The sequence below is a fragment of the Pongo pygmaeus genome, chromosome X (genome assembly GCF_028885625.2).
Source record: "Pongo pygmaeus isolate AG05252 chromosome X, NHGRI_mPonPyg2-v2.0_pri, whole genome shotgun sequence".
NCBI classification, from domain to species: domain Eukaryota; kingdom Metazoa; phylum Chordata; class Mammalia; order Primates; family Hominidae; genus Pongo; species Pongo pygmaeus.
Genome location: NC_072396.2, coordinates 31,823,738 through 31,843,037, shown reverse-complemented (window position 1 = coordinate 31,843,037; position 19,300 = coordinate 31,823,738). Strand labels below are relative to the sequence as shown.

At 39.3% G+C, this 19,300-nt stretch overlaps 1 protein-coding gene across 9 annotated transcripts in view; it reads left to right on the top strand.

Moving 5' to 3' along the window:
• DMD (dystrophin) overlaps window positions 1–19,300 on the top strand; it is a 2,105,574-nt gene that overhangs the window by 2,009,932 nt on the left and 76,342 nt on the right. For all 9 annotated transcript variants that reach the window (XM_054470954.2, XM_063660502.1, XM_054470953.2 and 6 more), the window contains 3 exons: window positions 5,590–5,791; window positions 8,648–8,733; window positions 11,221–11,378. In XM_054470954.2, coding sequence (XP_054326929.1) covers window positions 5,590–5,791; window positions 8,648–8,733; window positions 11,221–11,378 — 446 coding nt within the window. The remainder of the gene's footprint in view (window positions 1–5,589; window positions 5,792–8,647; window positions 8,734–11,220; window positions 11,379–19,300) is intronic.

The following is a 19,300-nucleotide window of genomic DNA, read 5'->3' as shown; positions in this document are numbered from 1 at the left end:
CAGATCACGAGGTCAGGAGTTCGAGACCATCCTGGCTAACATGGTGAAACCCCATCTCTACTAAAAATACAAAAAATTAGCCAGGCGTGGTGGCGAGCGACTGTAGTCCCAGCTACTCGAGAGTCTGAGGCAGGAGAATGGCATGAACCTGGGAGGCAGAGCTTGCAGTGAGCCGAGATCGCGCCACTGTACTCCAGCCTGGGTGACAGAGCAAGACTCCGTCTCAAAAAAAAAAAAAAGAAAAAAGTATCTTTGGTGGTTTCCTTCCCCTTGCAACAATCTCACCTTTTTCCTTTTATCATTAATTTTAAGCCAAACCTCTTCCCCAGCTACACACACATACACACACACGATGCAGACAGTCCCCAACTTGTGAAGTTTCAACTTAACAATTTTTTGATTTCACAGTGATGCAAAGTGATATGCATTCAATAGAAACTGTACTTCTAGATTTGAATTTTGATCTTTTCCCAGGCTAGTAATATGCGGTATGATACTCTTCCCCCCTTGCTGGGCAGCAGCACTGAACCTCAGCTCCCAGTCAGCCAGAAGATCATGAGGCTAAACAACTGACACTTTACTGTGTAAGGTGTTGCTAGACAATTTTGCCCAACTGTAGGCCAATGTAAGTGTTGGGAGCACATCGAAGGTAGGCTAGGCTAAGCTGTGAGTTTCAGTTAGTTAGGTGTATTAAATGCGTTTGTGACTTAAGATATTTTCAACCTATGATGGGGTTGTGTGATAGCTTCAATTAGGCAAGGCACAAGGAAGGAGTAATCCATTCCATTGATCCTTGTGGAATTCTTGTGCTTAAGTACCCACTAATAGCCATAGTATCTTATTTTGGAATATTACCAGCCTTTGAAACTCTTAATTGTAGCCCCAGTTCAGGGACTAGTAGGTCTGGCATCAAAAAAAGAAAACTGTAGTGACATAGGGAATACCTGTAAGTGCCCCACTTGAATTATCTTTTTAATTGTAATTGGTCTCACAGGTGTAGCCCATTTCTCAAAAATGATAGTTGCTTCGGCTTTTTGGTTGGGACTCCACCTGCAGGCCAGAGAGGGTGAAGCCCAATGGAAAGAAATTCTGAACTTACATTAGCTTTTGCCAACCCAGCCAAGGAATTGGATTTTTTTTTTAGCAGCCTTGCCATCAGTTTGCAATTGCCTCCTAATCCATTTTGTTAGCTCCTTAGGTTCAAGTTCTCTCACTTCCAGATTCCACTAGAAAGTTATATCATCAGTAACCAATCTCAAAGCCTGTGTTACTTTCAACCAAGCGTGGCTTGTTGAGCAACTTCAAAGGTTCTTTTTCATCCCTTTTATCAGAATCATCTTTTTTTCTTTCTAAATAATGCCTCAGTCATACTTTTAGCTAAGAATGAGTTGGAGGTGTTCTAAACAATCTTGCTTCTGACACTTACTGCCCTGACAGTGGAAGTTAAACAGGGTTCAATTGCTAAAGAGGACTCACAGGAACCAAATGACAGTGCTTACAAATCTAGAGTTCTTTGCAGAAAAAGGATGCAGTATACCCACAACATTAAAACCACAGTAAGTGTCACAGCCACAGCCTGCCTCACAGCATAGGGTCCAGAGAGGACAGGTACAAGCTATAATTGCCCTCTGTCTACAAGAGCCACACCAAGATGCATTTTCTCTCTTGGAACAAGAGCTACTGATGCGAGCACAAAACACCTTGGAAACCAGGGAGCACAAATTGGAGTTTCAGCCAGGGTTTCTTATATCCCGTGAGTAACTTAGGCCTACTGTTCCTATGTAACCAGCCTCAAACTCAGTGGCTTCCATTGGTCTCACTGTACCCGGGTAGAAATGGTCAATGTTATTGTTAGCAATAAACAATGGTGATAACCTGCAACCCGTGGCTACACTTCAACACAGTAAGTCACTTTGAAAAGCAAGTGCTTTGACCAGGGCTCTGCACTGTGTAGATATTTTAGCAAGGCATCTCATGCCAACTCCAGCCTCTCTGGAATTAACCCTTACTGCACAGACAACTACATCAAAGTGCATTGACTTTCTTAAAGTGCAAAGATTTGCTTGGGAGGTCCTTCAGCCATAAGTGTAAGTTGCCTGTAGAATGGCATGCCTGGGCAAGAAAGATCAGCATACATACAGCAGTTCTTCCACCATTACTCACCTCTTTCTGTTTCTGTGCTAATTAGATCACAGAATTATTTATGCATCAACATAGAATATCCAGGTTGACCTATAGGACGAACTTGGGGTTATATAGGCACCATGAGACTTTTTTTTTCCTCCACTAACCAACTTTTTAGTGCTTCTATTTTATCCTACTGTTGTCATTAGCATGGAATGCAGAATGGTTTTCCTTTTCTTTAAAGTCAATAAGGACACCTTCTGCCACCCACTTTCCCCCCTTACAATATGTACCTCCATGAGAAATCAGAAAACCTCGATATCCTGCCATAACACCCAGAGCAAGTCTCCATATCTCTGGTCTCAGTTGTCTCAACTGCAAAATGATTTTAAAGCAAGCTTCTGGTTCTAAGAGTCTGTCACTCTGTAAAAGACAAAAAAAAATCTGTCTTACATAGAAGGGAATAGCAAGAGTTAGCTACTGTGGCATACATAGAAAGGAAAAGAATTAGCTTTTGAAGCTAAAGGTTGAGAAGATGATTAGGCACAACCAGAGCCTCAGGAACCATTAGTGGGATCCCTGTGCTGAAGTCCTGCCTGCTCGCCACCCCCCAACCGCCATTGTCTGCTTTTCCTGCACAGCAAAGAGGATCCTGGGGAGTCAGCCATTTTTATCCTGTCCCCACCCTCTCTCACCCCCATAGCCCTCATGCATAGGGTACCACCACATGGTCCCTGTTCTTCAATGGCTTCAAAGCCTATAGCATCCTCTACTGTAAACATAATTTAGAAAGTAAGGATGTATTAGACTACTTGGGTTTTTATATAGCTTTAAAGATATATCTACTAGTGAATACACACACACACACACACACACACACATATGTATATATAATATATTTAATGGAAATTCCTAGCTTAAGGAAAAAATGGTTTCACACAACTGTATCTGCTGGTTGCTTATTGAGGGTCCTAGAAAGAGCTAATCATTACATTTAATGTTTCATCAAAAAGTCTAGGTGTGTTCTCTAAGATGCTCATTTTGAAAAGCATATGCATGGCAATTAAATTGTCCCTATTGATATTCTCACCTCCTTTTCAGGTCCATAGCATGGATTGTGTATACCTAAATAGAATTCTTTTCAAAATAGCTCCATGAAAGTTGAATTCTGTTTGACATGTTTGTTTAGGGAAATGCGCTCTTCAGTCTTCTGTGATGGATTGTTCTTGTGTTTAACCACATCCAGTTTTAGCAGAGCACACTGCACAGTATTTCTCTCCTAACTGTGTCATCTTCTGCTCCTGTAATTTCAGAGCAATTGCTTTGCTCCCCTCTGGAGCTATTTATACTCAACATTTGCTGTTCTATGTGTTACCCATTCACCTGTACAGAGATAAGAGCAGGCCCAATAAAATGAAATTCATGCAGTTTTTCTCTTTGTTCGTTTCCATCACACGGCTAAATAAGACTCTTAATACAAAAGTGATTCTAAAAATTCGCACTAGTTACTTCTTAAATGCCTGGATCAGAGGCAAAATATTTATGATGACTAAAGCAGAGTAACAAAAAAGAAAATAACTGAAAAACTTCAAACCACCCATAGCTTCCTTCAGTTACTTCCTAAATGCCTGGATCAGAGGCAAAATATTTACGATGACTAAAGCAGAGTAACAAAAAAAAAATAATTGAAAAACTTCAAACCACCCATAGCTTCCTTCAGTATATAAGGAAACATGTTGGGAATATTGGTGTTTGGAAGAAATCCATTCCTCTCTTCCAGTAATGGAGCTGGTATACTGCTTCCAGTAATGGAGCTGGTATAAGTGTTCCTACTGCGTGCACTTGAGTATGTGCCCTCTGAGGAAAACAAGCACACAGAAGAGAGAGAGAATAAAAGTTTGAGTCTTTTGTCTCTGGACCTCTCTCCAGCCTCCCACGCGTTCCTCTTTCAGCCATTCCCTCCTCCCGTCCTCCCGTCCTCCCGTCCTCCTGCCTCCTTGCATTGCTTTTTAAAATTCTTTACTATTTTTCTCACTTGACTCCTCAGATCAGTCTCCCAAGTTATCTTCCTTCCTCCCACTTTAAACAAAGTCTCAGCTTCCATGAAAAGGGTCACTTCTCTATCTTTAGAGTATTTCAGAGCAAAAACAGAGGGGCCTTCCCTTCCAAGGGAGGAGTGCAGACTCCTGCTTCCACCACCATGTCTGTTTCATGTTTCTGGGGAAACTCCAGGATTTTCTGTTTTCCTTTTTTTTAAAAGAGAAAAATGTGTGCGCGATATAGGTGCAAAAGTATTTTTGCACAAACCTACATAGGTATTAACCACTATTTTTGTTTTTTTCTTAATATTAGAACTGGCCATGAATAACTTGTCAAATATACTAAAGCCTTAAGTTTACATTTCTTTATTACTGGGAAAGCTGTTTACTGAGCGGGATTTACCTGTGTTTATGTGAACTACGTTTATAATTGAATTGCCCCTTCCCCTTAGATGCATGACAGATTTACTTAATTAGCATTGATTCCTTGTCTCAAAGGACTGAGAATTCCAACCAGAGCTTAGGTGTATAAGGTAGTATAAAAGCAATGTTGTTGTGTTTCTAGTTTGGCTAATAAATTGGCTGTAGAGAAGTGCATCTTTTCATGACACTTGGGAATAAAGCTTGTGATTTGCTGATGTTGGACAAGGTTGAAGTTTCACTTTTGTTAAATTTTTGTCCCCAGCATAAGATTAAATACCTCCTCAGATCAAGAGAATTTTCCTCCCTTAGCCTTATAAAGTTCTTAGAGGACTTGGAAAGTGTATTATGAAATACAATTTGAAGGTGAAAGGAGAAATAAGCGAGCCTCAGGTCTGAAAACTGGATAGATTATACAATTACTTTAGTTTGCCTATAGAAAATTTTAGTGGAGAGTATTTTTTTCACCTAATATTAGGGTAGCAGAGAGATGCTGAGGTGACTGATATTTCAAGGAGAAAAGCGCTTAATGATTATAAATGCATAGCTAGAAATAGTTTACACAACCTTAGCCATACAGATTAATCTAACAGATCTTCTCTAATACTAATACAAGAAAGTATTATCGGATCTCTTTAAAAATTTCTGCTAAAACATTTTTTTTTTCTTATTCAGGTGAAAATTGACTCTGTTTATGTAGAACAGGATAGGTCCCCTTAACTCTCAGATATTCCCCAGTAATCCAAGGATGGGAATTATATCTTTGCCTGCATCTTCACCCAGTGCCAGTGAGATTTAAGAACAACTTCAGATCCTGAATACTGATCAAACTCATCAACTTAGAGTCGAGGCATAAAAATAAAACACCTTTCAAAGAGAGTGTGGTTCACGTTTGGTGTTTATTAAAGGGTATGAGGGAGTCCTAGCTAGGATTCTCAAAGGAAAAACGACACTGAAAGGAAGGTTTTACTCTTTGAATCATTTGTGATTTTATTTGTTTTTGCAGTGGATCTCTTGAGCCTGTCAGCTGCATGTGATGCCTTGGACCAGCACAACCTCAAGCAAAATGACCAGCCCATGGATATCCTGCAGATTATTAATTGTTTGACCACTATTTATGACCGCCTGGAGCAAGAGCACAACAATTTGGTCAACGTCCCTCTCTGCGTGGATATGTGTCTGAACTGGCTGCTGAATGTTTATGATACGTACGTATGGCATGTTTTTATTTCCCGGGCTCTGTCACAGGAGGCTTAGCGTACAGAATGGTGACAGTGTAATTAGCATTACAACAGGGCCCCAGAAGCTGTGGACCTAATGCTGTTCCTGTGAGAAATCATTTTTGCATTTGTGACTTGAAAAATATTTTGATAAACTAGGAGTTAAGAGCCAGAACGTAGATTGCTCTCAGATTAGAAAACAAACAAAACCCTGAGATACTCATTTTTCAAATAGTGGAATGAGTCAACACATAGCCCTTGGTTCTCTCCCTTTCTCGCCCACGGATTTTGGAATTCTTCCACGCGCTTCAGGGGTGGCTTCCTCTCACTGGCAGCCATGGCTGTGCTCCTGGAGATACTGGCACACCTGTCTCCAGATCAGAATGGTCTTAGCTGATACTTAGGACACTTTTGCAGAAGATTATGAATTGATAGGCCAAACAAAATGAAAACAAGCCCTTGATACAGCAAACTTAGCTCCTCAAACTGAGAACATTTTTCGTGTTATTTTGTTTTTTAATAAGATTTTATGAAGTTTCGGTTTGGCGCCTCCATTCATCACTCTCTCTTAGAGAACAATTGTTTGTTTGTTTTGGATTGCACACATGGGACATATCCCCAGTTCTGATTTTTTTTTTTTTTTCTTGAGCTTAATGAAGACAATTGAAGAAGGGAGCAGAAGGAATTGGTCTTAATTTTGCCTAAATTCTTCTTAGATCTCAAAATTATTACATGCCTCATTTCACCAATCAAGAACATATTCCCATTTGGAAATCTGGGAAGGTTTTCTAAAAAGAGTTGCATAACAACTGTTTTGCCTTTTACCTTTGTTGTAGACTTCTACCACCTTTTTAACTAAAATTTATACCTTTTTTTCTTTCTTATTTTGATAAGATATTGCTTTTTAAAATTTCAGGACCACCTGACTATTACATTCATCATGGTTATCTACCAAGTCCTTGAACATGTCGGATTTCAATTGTGAACTACATTTACATTAGTTTTGATAAGAGTTTGTATTCAGGTTTCCCCTCAAATATATTTTGGCACTGTTTTCTTTGCAGATGACATGTGAATGCATTCTGAATATATAACTTCCTTCTACCTGACTGAAAATTATTTGGTGACAATTTTAACTCCTTGAAGACCTGAGTTGCTGTATAAAGTGGATTTGTTAAATTTTGATCTACCTTTCCTTAAGAGGGAAAAAGATAAGAAAATTTTCCAGTGATGGGAATTTGCTTAGTCCATTAGTGCCCAGGATTTCTTTTTGACTGAGGGATTTAATAAATTTTAGTAGCTGGAAGTTGAGCATATTGTTCACCGAAAATAACTGCAATTGGGACCTATCCTTTGTGATTTTGAAGTGCTAATGGGCGAATTATTCTAAAATATTTTCTCCTTTCTCTTTTTACCAATGTCTAAGGGCCAGTACCTTTCCGTAATAAAATAAGAAGCCAAAAAGCTATTGAAAGACACTTTTTAACTTTAATTTTAGATTTGGGGGTATTACGTGAAGGTCTGTTACATAGGTAAACTCATGTCACGGGAGTTTGTTGTACAGATTATCCCATCACTCAGGTATTAACCCATTTATGCCTAGTGTTCCATTATTGGAACACTAAGCTTGTGGGAATTATTCATATCCTGCTGCTCAAGGTCATCGCCAAGGTCTGATTTTCACAAAAAGTAATTTGCAACCTCCAGCATAAATGGGTTAAACGCAGTACCCGGTAGTTGTCTTTTCCGCTCCTCTCCCTCCTTCCACCCTCCACCCTCAAGACCCCAGTATCTGTTGTTCCCTTCTTTGTGTTCGTGAGTTCTCATCATTTAGCTTCCACTTAGAAGTGAGAACATGCAGTATTTACTTTTCTGTTTCTGCATTAGTTTGCTAAGGATAATAGTCTCCAGCTAATCCGTGTTCAAAAGACATGATCTCATTCTTTTTTATAGCTGCATGGTATTCCATGGTGTATATGTGCCATATTTTCTTTATCTAATTTGTCACTGATGGGCATTTACATTGATTCCATGTCTTGAAAGACATTTTCTACAAAATGGAAAACTTTTCATTCTTATTTTTCCTTTTTTTTTCCCATGGATAAAATTAGCTTATTAATAAATTTGTTACATGGAATGCTTTCTTTCAGTTTTCTATATGCAAATATAGAAAATAATATGCAAATAAAAGCAATCTACATTAAAACACTGATATAGCAACAGGTTATTTATAAATTTATTTTTTAGATCATATATTTGAATGTTGTTTAATAGAGTATGATATTTTTCTTACAGAGATAAACATTTATATTTTATATTATGTGTTATGTGGCCTGAAGTAATTAATTTTCTTTCAATAAGGGGCAATCTGATGAAGATCTGAGCATTTAAGAGGGCTGAGCAGTTAGTTGCTTGTAATTTTTTTGGCTTCAATGACCAAAGTAGGTAATTTGCTTTAGTAACCAAAGTAGATTGGTGAAGAGTAGTAATTCTTCTGCTTACCAACTTAAACCAAGGTGGCTTTCCATAGGTGAATAGAATTTTTTTTCTTAATTTATGTAGAACTGTTGCAGTTCAAATAAGGGTTTTTAGGAATTGAAACTTGGTAAACATTCAGTGGTCAAGTTGGTTGAATTTCCATTGCATTGTAGGTCATCAGTCAAAGAGATAATGAATTTGGAAAAGTTCAAAACAATCTTAATAACACCGTGGTCAATAGACTTCACACATCATTGAGCACTTTACTCTTTTATTTTTCCTTTTCAAGGCTTTATTCTTAACTAGAAGTGTTTACCCTCTAGGAAAGTGTCAGTAATTGTTTTCTGCTTTGATTCTTTATAATAGGGGACGAACAGGGAGGATCCGTGTCCTGTCTTTTAAAACTGGCATCATTTCCCTGTGTAAAGCACATTTGGAAGACAAGTACAGATGTAAGTCGTGTATACTAATGCTGTATTCTTTTATTAATGTTGGCTAATTACCCTAGTTCTAGATGGGAAATGACAGACTGTTCCTATTTGACAGCAGGTTCCTCATGTAAGATGTAGAACTGCTTTTTAGAGTGTCATAAAATTTGGTTTGTGCCATTCCTTGTCAAACATTAAATTGCAGGCATTTAAGTAGAGAATGAGGATTAGCTTTTCCAGTCCAAGTATTATTTTACATTACATTGACTGTGTCTGAATAAAACACATGTTCCTCGGGGATAAAGTCTGATTTTCTAACCTCTTTCTGTAAGTCGGAAAAATAAGTGTGAAGATTTAATCCCTGCACTTGTCTAGTCTTTGGGTTCTTATTTAAAGAATACTATGTGACATTCATGTTCAAGAAACATTGTTTATTTTATAATCATCTTACTGCAAGTTGTACTGACACATCCAGTTCCGTGACGTGACTAACATTTTATTATTTGAGAGACAGATAGCTTGCTGTTTCTTAAAGGGTAGATACATACCACCCTACAGAATTTCCTTTTGATTACGCATTGGGTTCTTCTGCTTAAAAATTGTAAAATCAAATTAAAAGCCAATGCTAGAGGAGTGACGGTTCAGATGACCAAGTGACCATCCATTCATATTGTGAAAGGCTGCACTTGGTTTTCCCCTTGAAATGCTTATAAGCAATCTTTTCAGTAGGAATATTAAACAAATCCAGCCTAGCTTGTCTTTTCTCTCTTCCCCTAAGGCCTAGCCACACATGTGAGGAGATGTGCTAAGCTTCAGGACAGGCAGGAGATAAAAGCCACTCTGTCTCCTACGGATCATTTCTCCTTCAGGAGCAAGCCACAAAATACACAAACCATTTTGGCTCTCACTTTTATGTAGTTTCCACTTGAGTTTTCTCATCCTCAGAACCAGAGAAAAATAACTGAACAGCTTTTGTTAACCATTTTAAAATGTATTTTGGATGAGATGGGATATCTGTGTGCTTTTCTCCTTTAAATATTGTAGTTACTTATTATAGGTTAGGTTTTAATCTACCATATATATGGTATAGTAACAGCACATTGTAAGTATAATATTAAATTGAATAATTGAGGAAGCTTTGAGCTGGTGTTTCAAATAACTACTAAGAGGGAACATGTTTTTAGGTTGGTGAAACAAAAATATTAAATTCAAAATGAGATGTTTGAAAGTAACTCATAACTTTGAAAATAAACATCTAGGTATGTATATCGGAGAGAAGATAAAAAGCTGTGCGTACAATCTCAATTTTTAGTGCCATCTTAAGTATCTTGTTAAAACATTTAATTTCCTAGAGTTTAAAGTGTGCTTATGGGTACAGAAAGCTTTCTTGGATTTACTTTTTTTGAGGGGCAACTTCTAGGTGAATATAAGGTATGATTAAAATTTTATATCTGAGAACAAAACATAACATTGCAAGCATTCAGTATGTTCATTCATTCTGTTACATATATTGGGTACCTACTATCCACCGGGTACTGCCATTCTACTCTAGATACTTCTGGCACACAACTGACCAAGGTACGGTTCTTTCCCTCAAAGGGATATAATTCTCCTGCCAAAAAAGATAGTCACATATTAAATCAATGCCAGCATAACATGATATGAGCTATTAATTAGAAATATGCAGCCAGGCGCAGTAGCTCACACCTGCAATCCCAGCACTTAGGGAGGCCAAGGTAGGCGGATCACTTGAGGTCAGGAGTTCAAGACCAGCCTGGCCATCATGGTGAAACCCCAGCCTGGCCAACATGGTGAAACCCGTCTCTACTAAAAATACAAAAATTAGCTGGGTGTGATGGCATGTGCCTATAATCCCAGCTACTCAGGAGGCTGAGGCAGGAGAATGGCTTGAACCCGGGAGGCAGAGGTTGCGGTGAGCAGATATCGTGCCACTGCACTCCAGCCTGGGCGACAGAGCAAGACTCCGTCTCAAAAAACAACAACAACAACAACAACAACAAAAAACTATGCACAGTATCCTGTGGGAACACATACATGATAGACTAGAAGCTCAGTGATCTTATGACTCCATAAAGAAGTCCCAAGTGTGGTACATTTTTGAATCTCTGGTGTCCAAAGAGGGTGGTGCTTTGGGCCAGTTATATGTCTCTTAATGCTAAAACACTTATTTTTTGATGTAGTTATATCCTATATATAATAATTCCCAAGGATTATGTTCTGGCTTAGAAGAAATTTAAGTGTCGAGGGTACATGTAAGCTTGCGCTTCTTGCAGTGACATAGTTTATGTAAAAGTTATCACACTTCATATATATACAGTGATCATTAACTTGATTCATAAAAATAATAAATATCCAGATTAGCACAAATTAGAAGTAACCCCACTCTGTGGAAATATTGGCTCCTCTCGAGAATTGCTACTAGGATTGAGTTGGACGTCAGGTTCTGCTGGCATCCTGTTTGACTGTTGCAATTTTCGTCTTCCTTTGTAGACCTTTTCAAGCAAGTGGCAAGTTCAACAGGATTTTGTGACCAGCGCAGGCTGGGCCTCCTTCTGCATGATTCTATCCAAATTCCAAGACAATTGGGTGAAGTTGCATCCTTTGGGGGCAGTAACATTGAGCCAAGTGTCCGGAGCTGCTTCCAATTTGTAAGTTATTCACCTTCTAGGTTACATATGTATTCTTTCACATTTTAGAAATTAATTAAAAAACCCACAGAGTTTCAGTTTCTCATATTAGCTCTTCAGTAGGCAGTAGGTATGGGATCTGGGATATTTGGAACCTCTGTAGTAAGCAGCTTCTGGAACTCTAGGTTTTAGGAAAGAAGACAGTGCTGAGGAAGGAAAAGAAATCTCCATCTGCAGCAGGGACCCCACAGTTATTGAGGTGCTGGAGGGGAAGAAGTTCAGCAAGGGAGGAAATAAGTCTCTAGCCACAGAAATCCTATGTGTATATAAGAAAATGGCCTTTGTAGGCGAGTCTCTTAGTCTCTGAGTCCTTTCTCTAATTCTATCATTATAGCCTCCTTTCAGTGGCTGTTGGTAAATTGTTAGCACAGCTATCCTTTTTTTAAAACTTTCCTTTGTACCTTTGACATTCCCCTATTATTCCAAAGTCTAGAGGTGTATACTCTCTGCTAATGTCCATCACTAACTGAACACACTGTTGTCCATTCTCTTTCCTATCCTGTCCCATTGCTTTTTCTCTGTCGTAGTCAGTGCCCCAGAAACACCCTCTTCTTCCCAAATGCCTGATCACTCCACCGATAGACATTCATGTTGTTCTAATTTTTTTCTCTTTCTTTTTTTTTTTTTTTGAGTTGGAGTCTCGCTCTGTCACCTAGGCTTGAGTGCAGTGGTGAGATCTCTGCTCACTGCAACCTCCACCTCCCAGGTTCAAGTGATTCCCCTTCCTCAGCCTCCTGAGTAGCTGGGATTACAGGCGCCCACCACCACCCCAAGCTAATTTTTGTATTTTTAGTAGAGACAGGGTTTCACCAGGTTGGCCAGGCTGGTCTCAAACTCCTGACCCCAGGTGATCCACCTGCCTCGAACTCCCCAAGTGCTCGGATTACAGGCGTGAGCCACCGTGCCTGGCCTCTAATTTTTATTAGGTAGATAGTTCTATAATGAACATCCTTATCATTTAGCTTTTATCTTTGAAGCTTTCTTTATAGGATTAATTCTCAGGCGTGTGATTGCCAGACAAAATAATATAAACATTTTTTGTGGCCTTTCTTCAAAAGTTGTTCTAATTGTAACGCTATCAGTATTGAAGGAGTAAGATACTTTCGGTATCACATTATTCACAGTGTTCTTATGTTTTTGTTTTTGTTTTTTTTCAAGTGCTAAGAGCTGTTTTTCTTATGTAGGGTTTCTCAATCCATTCTAATTCTATTAACGATGGCTGAGATTTACAAAATGGAACTAGCTGTAGAACTAACTGGGTTATATCTGAAGTCTTTGACCACAGACTAGGATGAAACTATAGAAGGTTTCCTGGGCAGAACACTGTGAATAGTTAGGTGTTTAAAGCAGTTTGAGTATTTATTTCATAGTTAGTTGGACACTTTTACCGGATGCACACATAATAAGTTCATTTATGTAAAGTGGGATATACTGTTTGAATTATTTTGCCAAAATTATGGCAAATTAGTTGTAAATGTAAAATACATGTGGAGAAATAAATATCTTTTCCTCCTCATACCCAAACCTTCTAAAATGCAGATAGATGATCAATCCAGTCAATCATCAAAATGTAGACACAAGTAACTTCCATACAATGAATATTAATGGCCACAGGCAATCTAGATTCATTTTGATTTCTTAAAATCCAGTTATAAAACAACTTGCCATAAACGTGAGTTATTTCCTAATCTTTTGGTTGTGTGTGTGTTTTTTGTTTTGTTTTGTTTTGAGATGGAGTCTCCCTCTGTCGCCCAGGCTGGAGTGCAATGGCGCGATCTCGGCTCACTGCAACCTCCGCCTCCCTGGTTCAAGCAATTGTCGTGCCTCAGCCTCCCGAGTAGCTGGGATTACAGGGTGCCTGCCACCATGCCTGGCTAATTTTTTGTAGACACAGGGTTTCACCATGTTGGCCAGGCTGAGCTCAGACTCCTGATCTCAAGCAGTCCACCTGCCTCGGCCTCCCAAAGTGCTGGGATTACAGGTCCTAATCATTTTTCCCCTTTAGTCAAGTCTCAGTTACTTTTTGAGTTCTAGTGAAACACACACACGTGTTCATATATAGGGATATATAAACATATGTGTGTGTATTGTGACTTGGGTTAAAGGTAAGGCTCAGTGATGGTCCCTGCTGCAAAGTAAACTAGGCTGTATTCAGGGCCAGCTGGATTCTTTGTTTTCTCGCCCGAGTACTGACTCATCAGGAAGCCACCACCATCCTCACTGCAGCCTCTGGCCCTCTTGGATTTGGTTGTCAGGATAAGCGGTGGCCAAACAGAAGCTCTGCTTTCCCTGGGCTGCCCCCCTTCTCAGGAGACCAACCTATTCCATTTCTGCCTGCTGCATCCTTTTGCTGGATAACCTCCTACTCCCCTAAGCCCATGTCTCTGGTTTGGTTACATTTCTGTCTCTGTAATAACAACTCTGTATTCTCAGTCTCAAAGCTTTAAATTCAATCCATCCTTGCATATTTATTGAATGCCTCCTGGTTGGCCAGCCAGTCTCCAAGCTCTTTGAAATGTGAAATGTGTTTTGTTTTGTTTTCAGAAGGGGTCTAACTTCGTCACCCAGGCTGGAGTGCAGTGGCACGATCACAGCTCATTGCAGCCTCGACCTCTGGGCTCAAGTGATCCTCCCACCTCAGCCTCCTGAGTAGCTGGGACTACAGGCATGGACCACCACGCCTGGCAATTTTTTGGTGTGTGTGTGTGTGTGGGTGTGGGGGTGGGTGTGTGTGTGTGTGTGTGTGTGTGTGTGTGTGTGGGTGTGTGTAGACAGGGTCTCTCACCATGTTGCCTAGGCTGGTCTCGAGCTCTTGGGCTCAAGCTGTCCAGCCACCTCAGCCTCCCAAAATGCTGGGGGTACAGGCGTGAGCCACGGCATCCAGCCTTGAAATGTTTTCTATGAGACTGGGGGGGAAATCAGTCAAGACATGAATGGTGGTAACAGGTGGCTTTTGATTTTCTCTGTACTATTTTTATTTTCTGAGTTTTCTTCTTTGAACATTTATAATTAGAAAAAAAATTAGTAAAGTGCTGCCTCTTTTTTTAGGGAAAGAAACATGTTTTGTTTGATTGCTTTCCATTGCCATTCTTACATTGTTTCCAGGCCTTCTCATCATTGCACTGGCTTCCTAGCAAACCTCCACTTCACACTCCAGTCCTTTTCATTGGTCTTATTGCCCTCATACTAGTTTTAGAGAAAAGCATTTACCTTATGATGCCGTCCTTGAAAATGTCAGTATTTTTTTGTTGTCTACTGAACAAATCCTAATTCCTCTATTTAACTCTCAGACCTTTCCTAATCTGGTTTCATAACCACCCATAGTTTGCCTTCACTATCATGAAACAGCTTCTCCTTACCATTTGTACCTATTATGCTTATAAATAATATTGTTACCGTTGCTACTAACAAAACTTTGTTCACATGAATTCTCGCATTTAATCCTCACCAAGTCTTTGAGGGGAACAGAATAGTCAAGCTTTGGAGATTTTGCTTTTATTATTGTTTAAGTGGATGAATAATTTATCTGTGCCCTTAAAGTCCCTCAGCTGGTGGAAGGGTTTGATTCCTAGTCCAGTATGCCCACCGCCACAATGACTACCTCATTCCCAAATATGTAGTTTCTGATGCTTCTGCTCTCCAGCTTCCCGAGGCCAAACAACACCTACTTTTCCTGAGTCCTGGATAGAATAAGAAAAGGTATAACAAGACAGGGGACCTTGAAGGGGAAGAGGAATGAGTTTGAAGTGCTGGCAAATTGAGTATTTCTAATCAGATGCTAGTAAATTCCATATGTATGGTGAGGCTTACATTACTTAGATTTGGGGAGCCTCTCAGCGTTTTAGAAATTTGCAATCAGGTTGAATGGATCCATTGTAAATACTTAGGAATCCACGTCCTGGCCCTGGCATGCTTTTCCTCGGCCAGGTGCACTGGCAGTCACCTTGCCTTTCATTGTGCAACGTGCATAAAAATACAATGTTTGCTGTAGGGAAAGATAACAGGAGTGAAAATGTCCTCTGCCCTTTGTTTGAAGTATAGGACCTTGAGAATGAGGCTGGGCTGGCTCCTTCAGCAAGCTTGTGCTCAAAGGCTGCTATTTCTACCAGCCTGAGGTAAACGGTAATAAAGTACTTGTTTGTCCTCCAAATGCATTCCTTGCATCGCAGATTTTATTTCCTTTGATTTATTGTCACCCACTGGAAACCTTACTTTGTTTCAAGTTGGTACAGTTAGAAAGGTACTGAATCTTCTGATTCAGACAAGGGCCCAGTAGTGGCAAGAAGAGAGGTACGTTTTTATGTGCCACACTCTCTGGATTATCTATTAAAGGTTTTCTCATATCCCTCCCCACTAACCACTTAGAAAAGGAAATCACCTATCAGGTCTAAATGAAAAATTTGGCTTATTTAAAAATCACTGTAGGTCTTCCAAGGAATTATCCATTAAGCCAGGAAATGAAGTCACATCCATGGATATGAAAAAGGAATAGTCACTATAAATTTATGGCTTTGACAGTGGTATCTTCGTAGACACTAAATGAGGCAACAGGATATGTTTCCACATTAATAGCATATTGCAGTCAACACATTTGCTGGGAAATTGACTCATTTTGGTCGTGATAGAAGTAAAGTTTTGCAACGAGTTTGTTTAAGAGATACAGCTGTAATTAATATATTGCCAGCTTGTTCCTTTCTCATATTCCATGGAAACAGCCCTGTTGAGAGATTAGATTGATTTTTATGACCTTAGTAAGGCCAAGCCTGCCCTGGCAGTGAGTCACATAGACTGCTTGAAGGAACCTTGAGGATTTTCTGCACCTCTCCTTTTTCAGATGAGAAAACAGGCCCACAGTGGCACAATGAATCTAGTCTACATCATGCAATTTGTATCATGTTATGGCTTCAACCAGTTCAGGGACTAGATTGAAATAACAGAGTGTTAATGTGTCAATGTGATCCCCTATATGAATTTTAGATTGTAATAGAATGAGATAGATAAATAAACACCCCTACTCCAAAACACATATATGCACACACACATCCTTATTGAAAATACTCTAATCCCAACATAGCTGTTTACTCTATCTTCAGACAAAACCAAATATCACTTTTAGGTGGGAAAACTTTATACAGTCATGTGCTGAAGAATGACGTTTTGGTCAATGACAGGCCATATATACTATGGTGGTCCCATAAGATCGATGTAAGAAGAGATTATAATGGAACTGAAAAATTCATATTACTTTGTGACATTGTAGCCATTGTAACATCATAGCACAAAGAATTATTTCACAAACCTGCACTGCCAGTCATTTAACAGGTAAAAAAGTATGTTTTAAAATATTTTTAATTATTATGGACACATAATAGTACTTATTTATGGGTTACGTGTGATATTTTGATACAAGCATACAATGTGTAGGGTAACACAATCAGAGTAATTGGGGTGTCCATCATGTCCAACATTCATCATTTCTCTGTTAGGAACATTCCCATTCCACTCTTTTAGTTATTTTGAAATATACAGTAAATTATTGTTGCCATGCATGGTAGCCTGCACCTGTAGCACCAGCTTTTCAGGAGGCTGAGGTGGGAGGATCACTTGAGCCCAGGAGTTCAAGGCTGTAATGCACAACAATTGCACCTGTGAATAGTCACTACACTCCAACATGAACAGCATAGTGAGACCCTATCTGTAAAAAGATTTAAAAATATACTGATTACTATAGTGACCTTATTGTGCTACCAGACACTAGATCATATTTCTTCTTACTGTATGTTTGTACCCATTAACCATCCCTTCTTTATCTCCCGATCTTCACTACTTTTCCCAGACTCTGGTGGTCATGATTTTACTCTATCTCCATGAGTTCAATGTTTTTTTTTTAGCTCCCACACATGAATGAGAACATGGGATACTTGTCTTTCTGTGTGTGGCTAATCTCACTTAACATAATGTCTTCCGGTTCCATACATGTTGCTGCAGATAATGAGATTTCATTCTTTTATGGCTGAATAATATTCCGTTATGTGTTTATAGCACATTTTCTTTATGCATTCATCCACTGATAGGCGCTCAGGTTGATTGTATATTTTGGCTATTGTGAACAATGCTGCAGTGAACATGGGTGTGCAGATATCTTTTTGTGGTTTTGATTTTGTAGTATCTTCTTCAGTAAACATTTTAAGGACTTTATTGTTTAGATAGCATCAAGTATACCAACTTTATATTCAATATGCTTCACCTATGAGAGCTGGAGTGTCAAAATCTGTTTATTTTACATCTGTTTTCTGCCTCCTGTTGTATTTAGTATTCCAAATGAATAAGTTGCTTTTCCATCTATCTTCTGAATTTCTCTATTTGTATGACCAAAATGAATACCATCTATGCACAGTTGTTGTAATAATGTAGAATGATATGAAAATGAGAATAAATTACAGTCTCAACTGTTGAGAACAAGTATTTCTCTATGTTAGAAACATTCCCAATTCCACTCTTTTAGTTATTTTGAAATATACAATGTATTATTGTTGCCATGCATGGTGGCATGCCCCTGTAGTCCCAGCTACTCAGGAGACTGAGGTGGGAGGATCAGTAACACATAAATGATAAAGCATTCCAGAATATCTGGAATAGTGACTGGCAGAGTGGTTAAGTGCATAGGCTTTGAAGCCAAACTGTACCTGAGTCCAAATCTCAGATCTGCTGTTTGCTGGCTGTGTGACTGTGGACACATTTCTTAACCTTCCTGGCCCCTGAACTCTTGGAGGTGATTGTGAGGATTAAATGAACCAATAGAAGCAAACCACTTAAGAGCTGTGGTGGATACATAGAAGGTGCCCAGTGAATGTTAGCTATGATTATCTAAAGTGTGTTGTGGCATGAAAATATCCTGCCAATGTTAACAGTTGCTTTTATCTATAACAAAACATCATCTGTGGATTGCATTTTAGAGAGTCTAGAGATTCTGTTTCTCCGCAAATGTTAAAATGCCATACCAGGAGACTTTTGGCTGGTTAGACAGCATTCCCCGGGTCAACCGATTACTTTTTTTTTTTTTTTTTTTTGGAGACAGAGACTCCAGTCTGTTGCCAGGCTGGAGTCCAGTGGTGCCATCTCGGTGCACTGCAACCTCCGCCTCCCGGGTTCAAGTGATTCTCCTGCCTCAGCCTCCCAAGCAGCTGGGACTACAGGCACGTGCCACCACACCCAGCTAATTTTTGTATTTTTAATAGAGACGAGGTTTCACCATGTTGGCCAGGATGGTCTCAATCTCTTGACCTTGTGATCTGCCCACCTCAGCCTCCCAAAGTGCTGGGATTACAGGCATGAGCCATCGCACCTGGCCGATTCCATTTTATTAATAGATTTTCCATCTTGAAAGGAACTCCTAAAAACCCTACTTCACTTAGGTTTCCTTTGGCTTTTTGTTTCTTAATGAGACTGTGGGCCCTTCGGTTCATAGACATTCTTTTTCCACCCCTTTTGGACGGATGAATACTCACTAGTAACTAAGAAATTAGTAAGAGTTACTACAATTTGGTATTTATAAAGAGGTGGCCTTTCCCAGAATTGAAGGTAGACCCTAATAGTCCAATCAGCCTTCCATAGAGATAGCTGGCTGCCATGAAAAGCTGAGAGATATCACCGACCTCTTACTGGGCCTGCTCATGAACAGTTAGTTAAAATTCCTGCAATTTTCAGAAAAGACCCTTATCAGAGTATTATCAGTATTGTCTTAAGTTTAATATTGGTTTCCAGTTGTTATTTTTAAAAATTATAAGCTACCGTGGGTTAAGCTTTATGATGATCTGTTTAAGTGGTTTGTTTGATTAACTTCTCTATTGGAGTAATGGATGTTTTCTTCACCAGAATTTTGA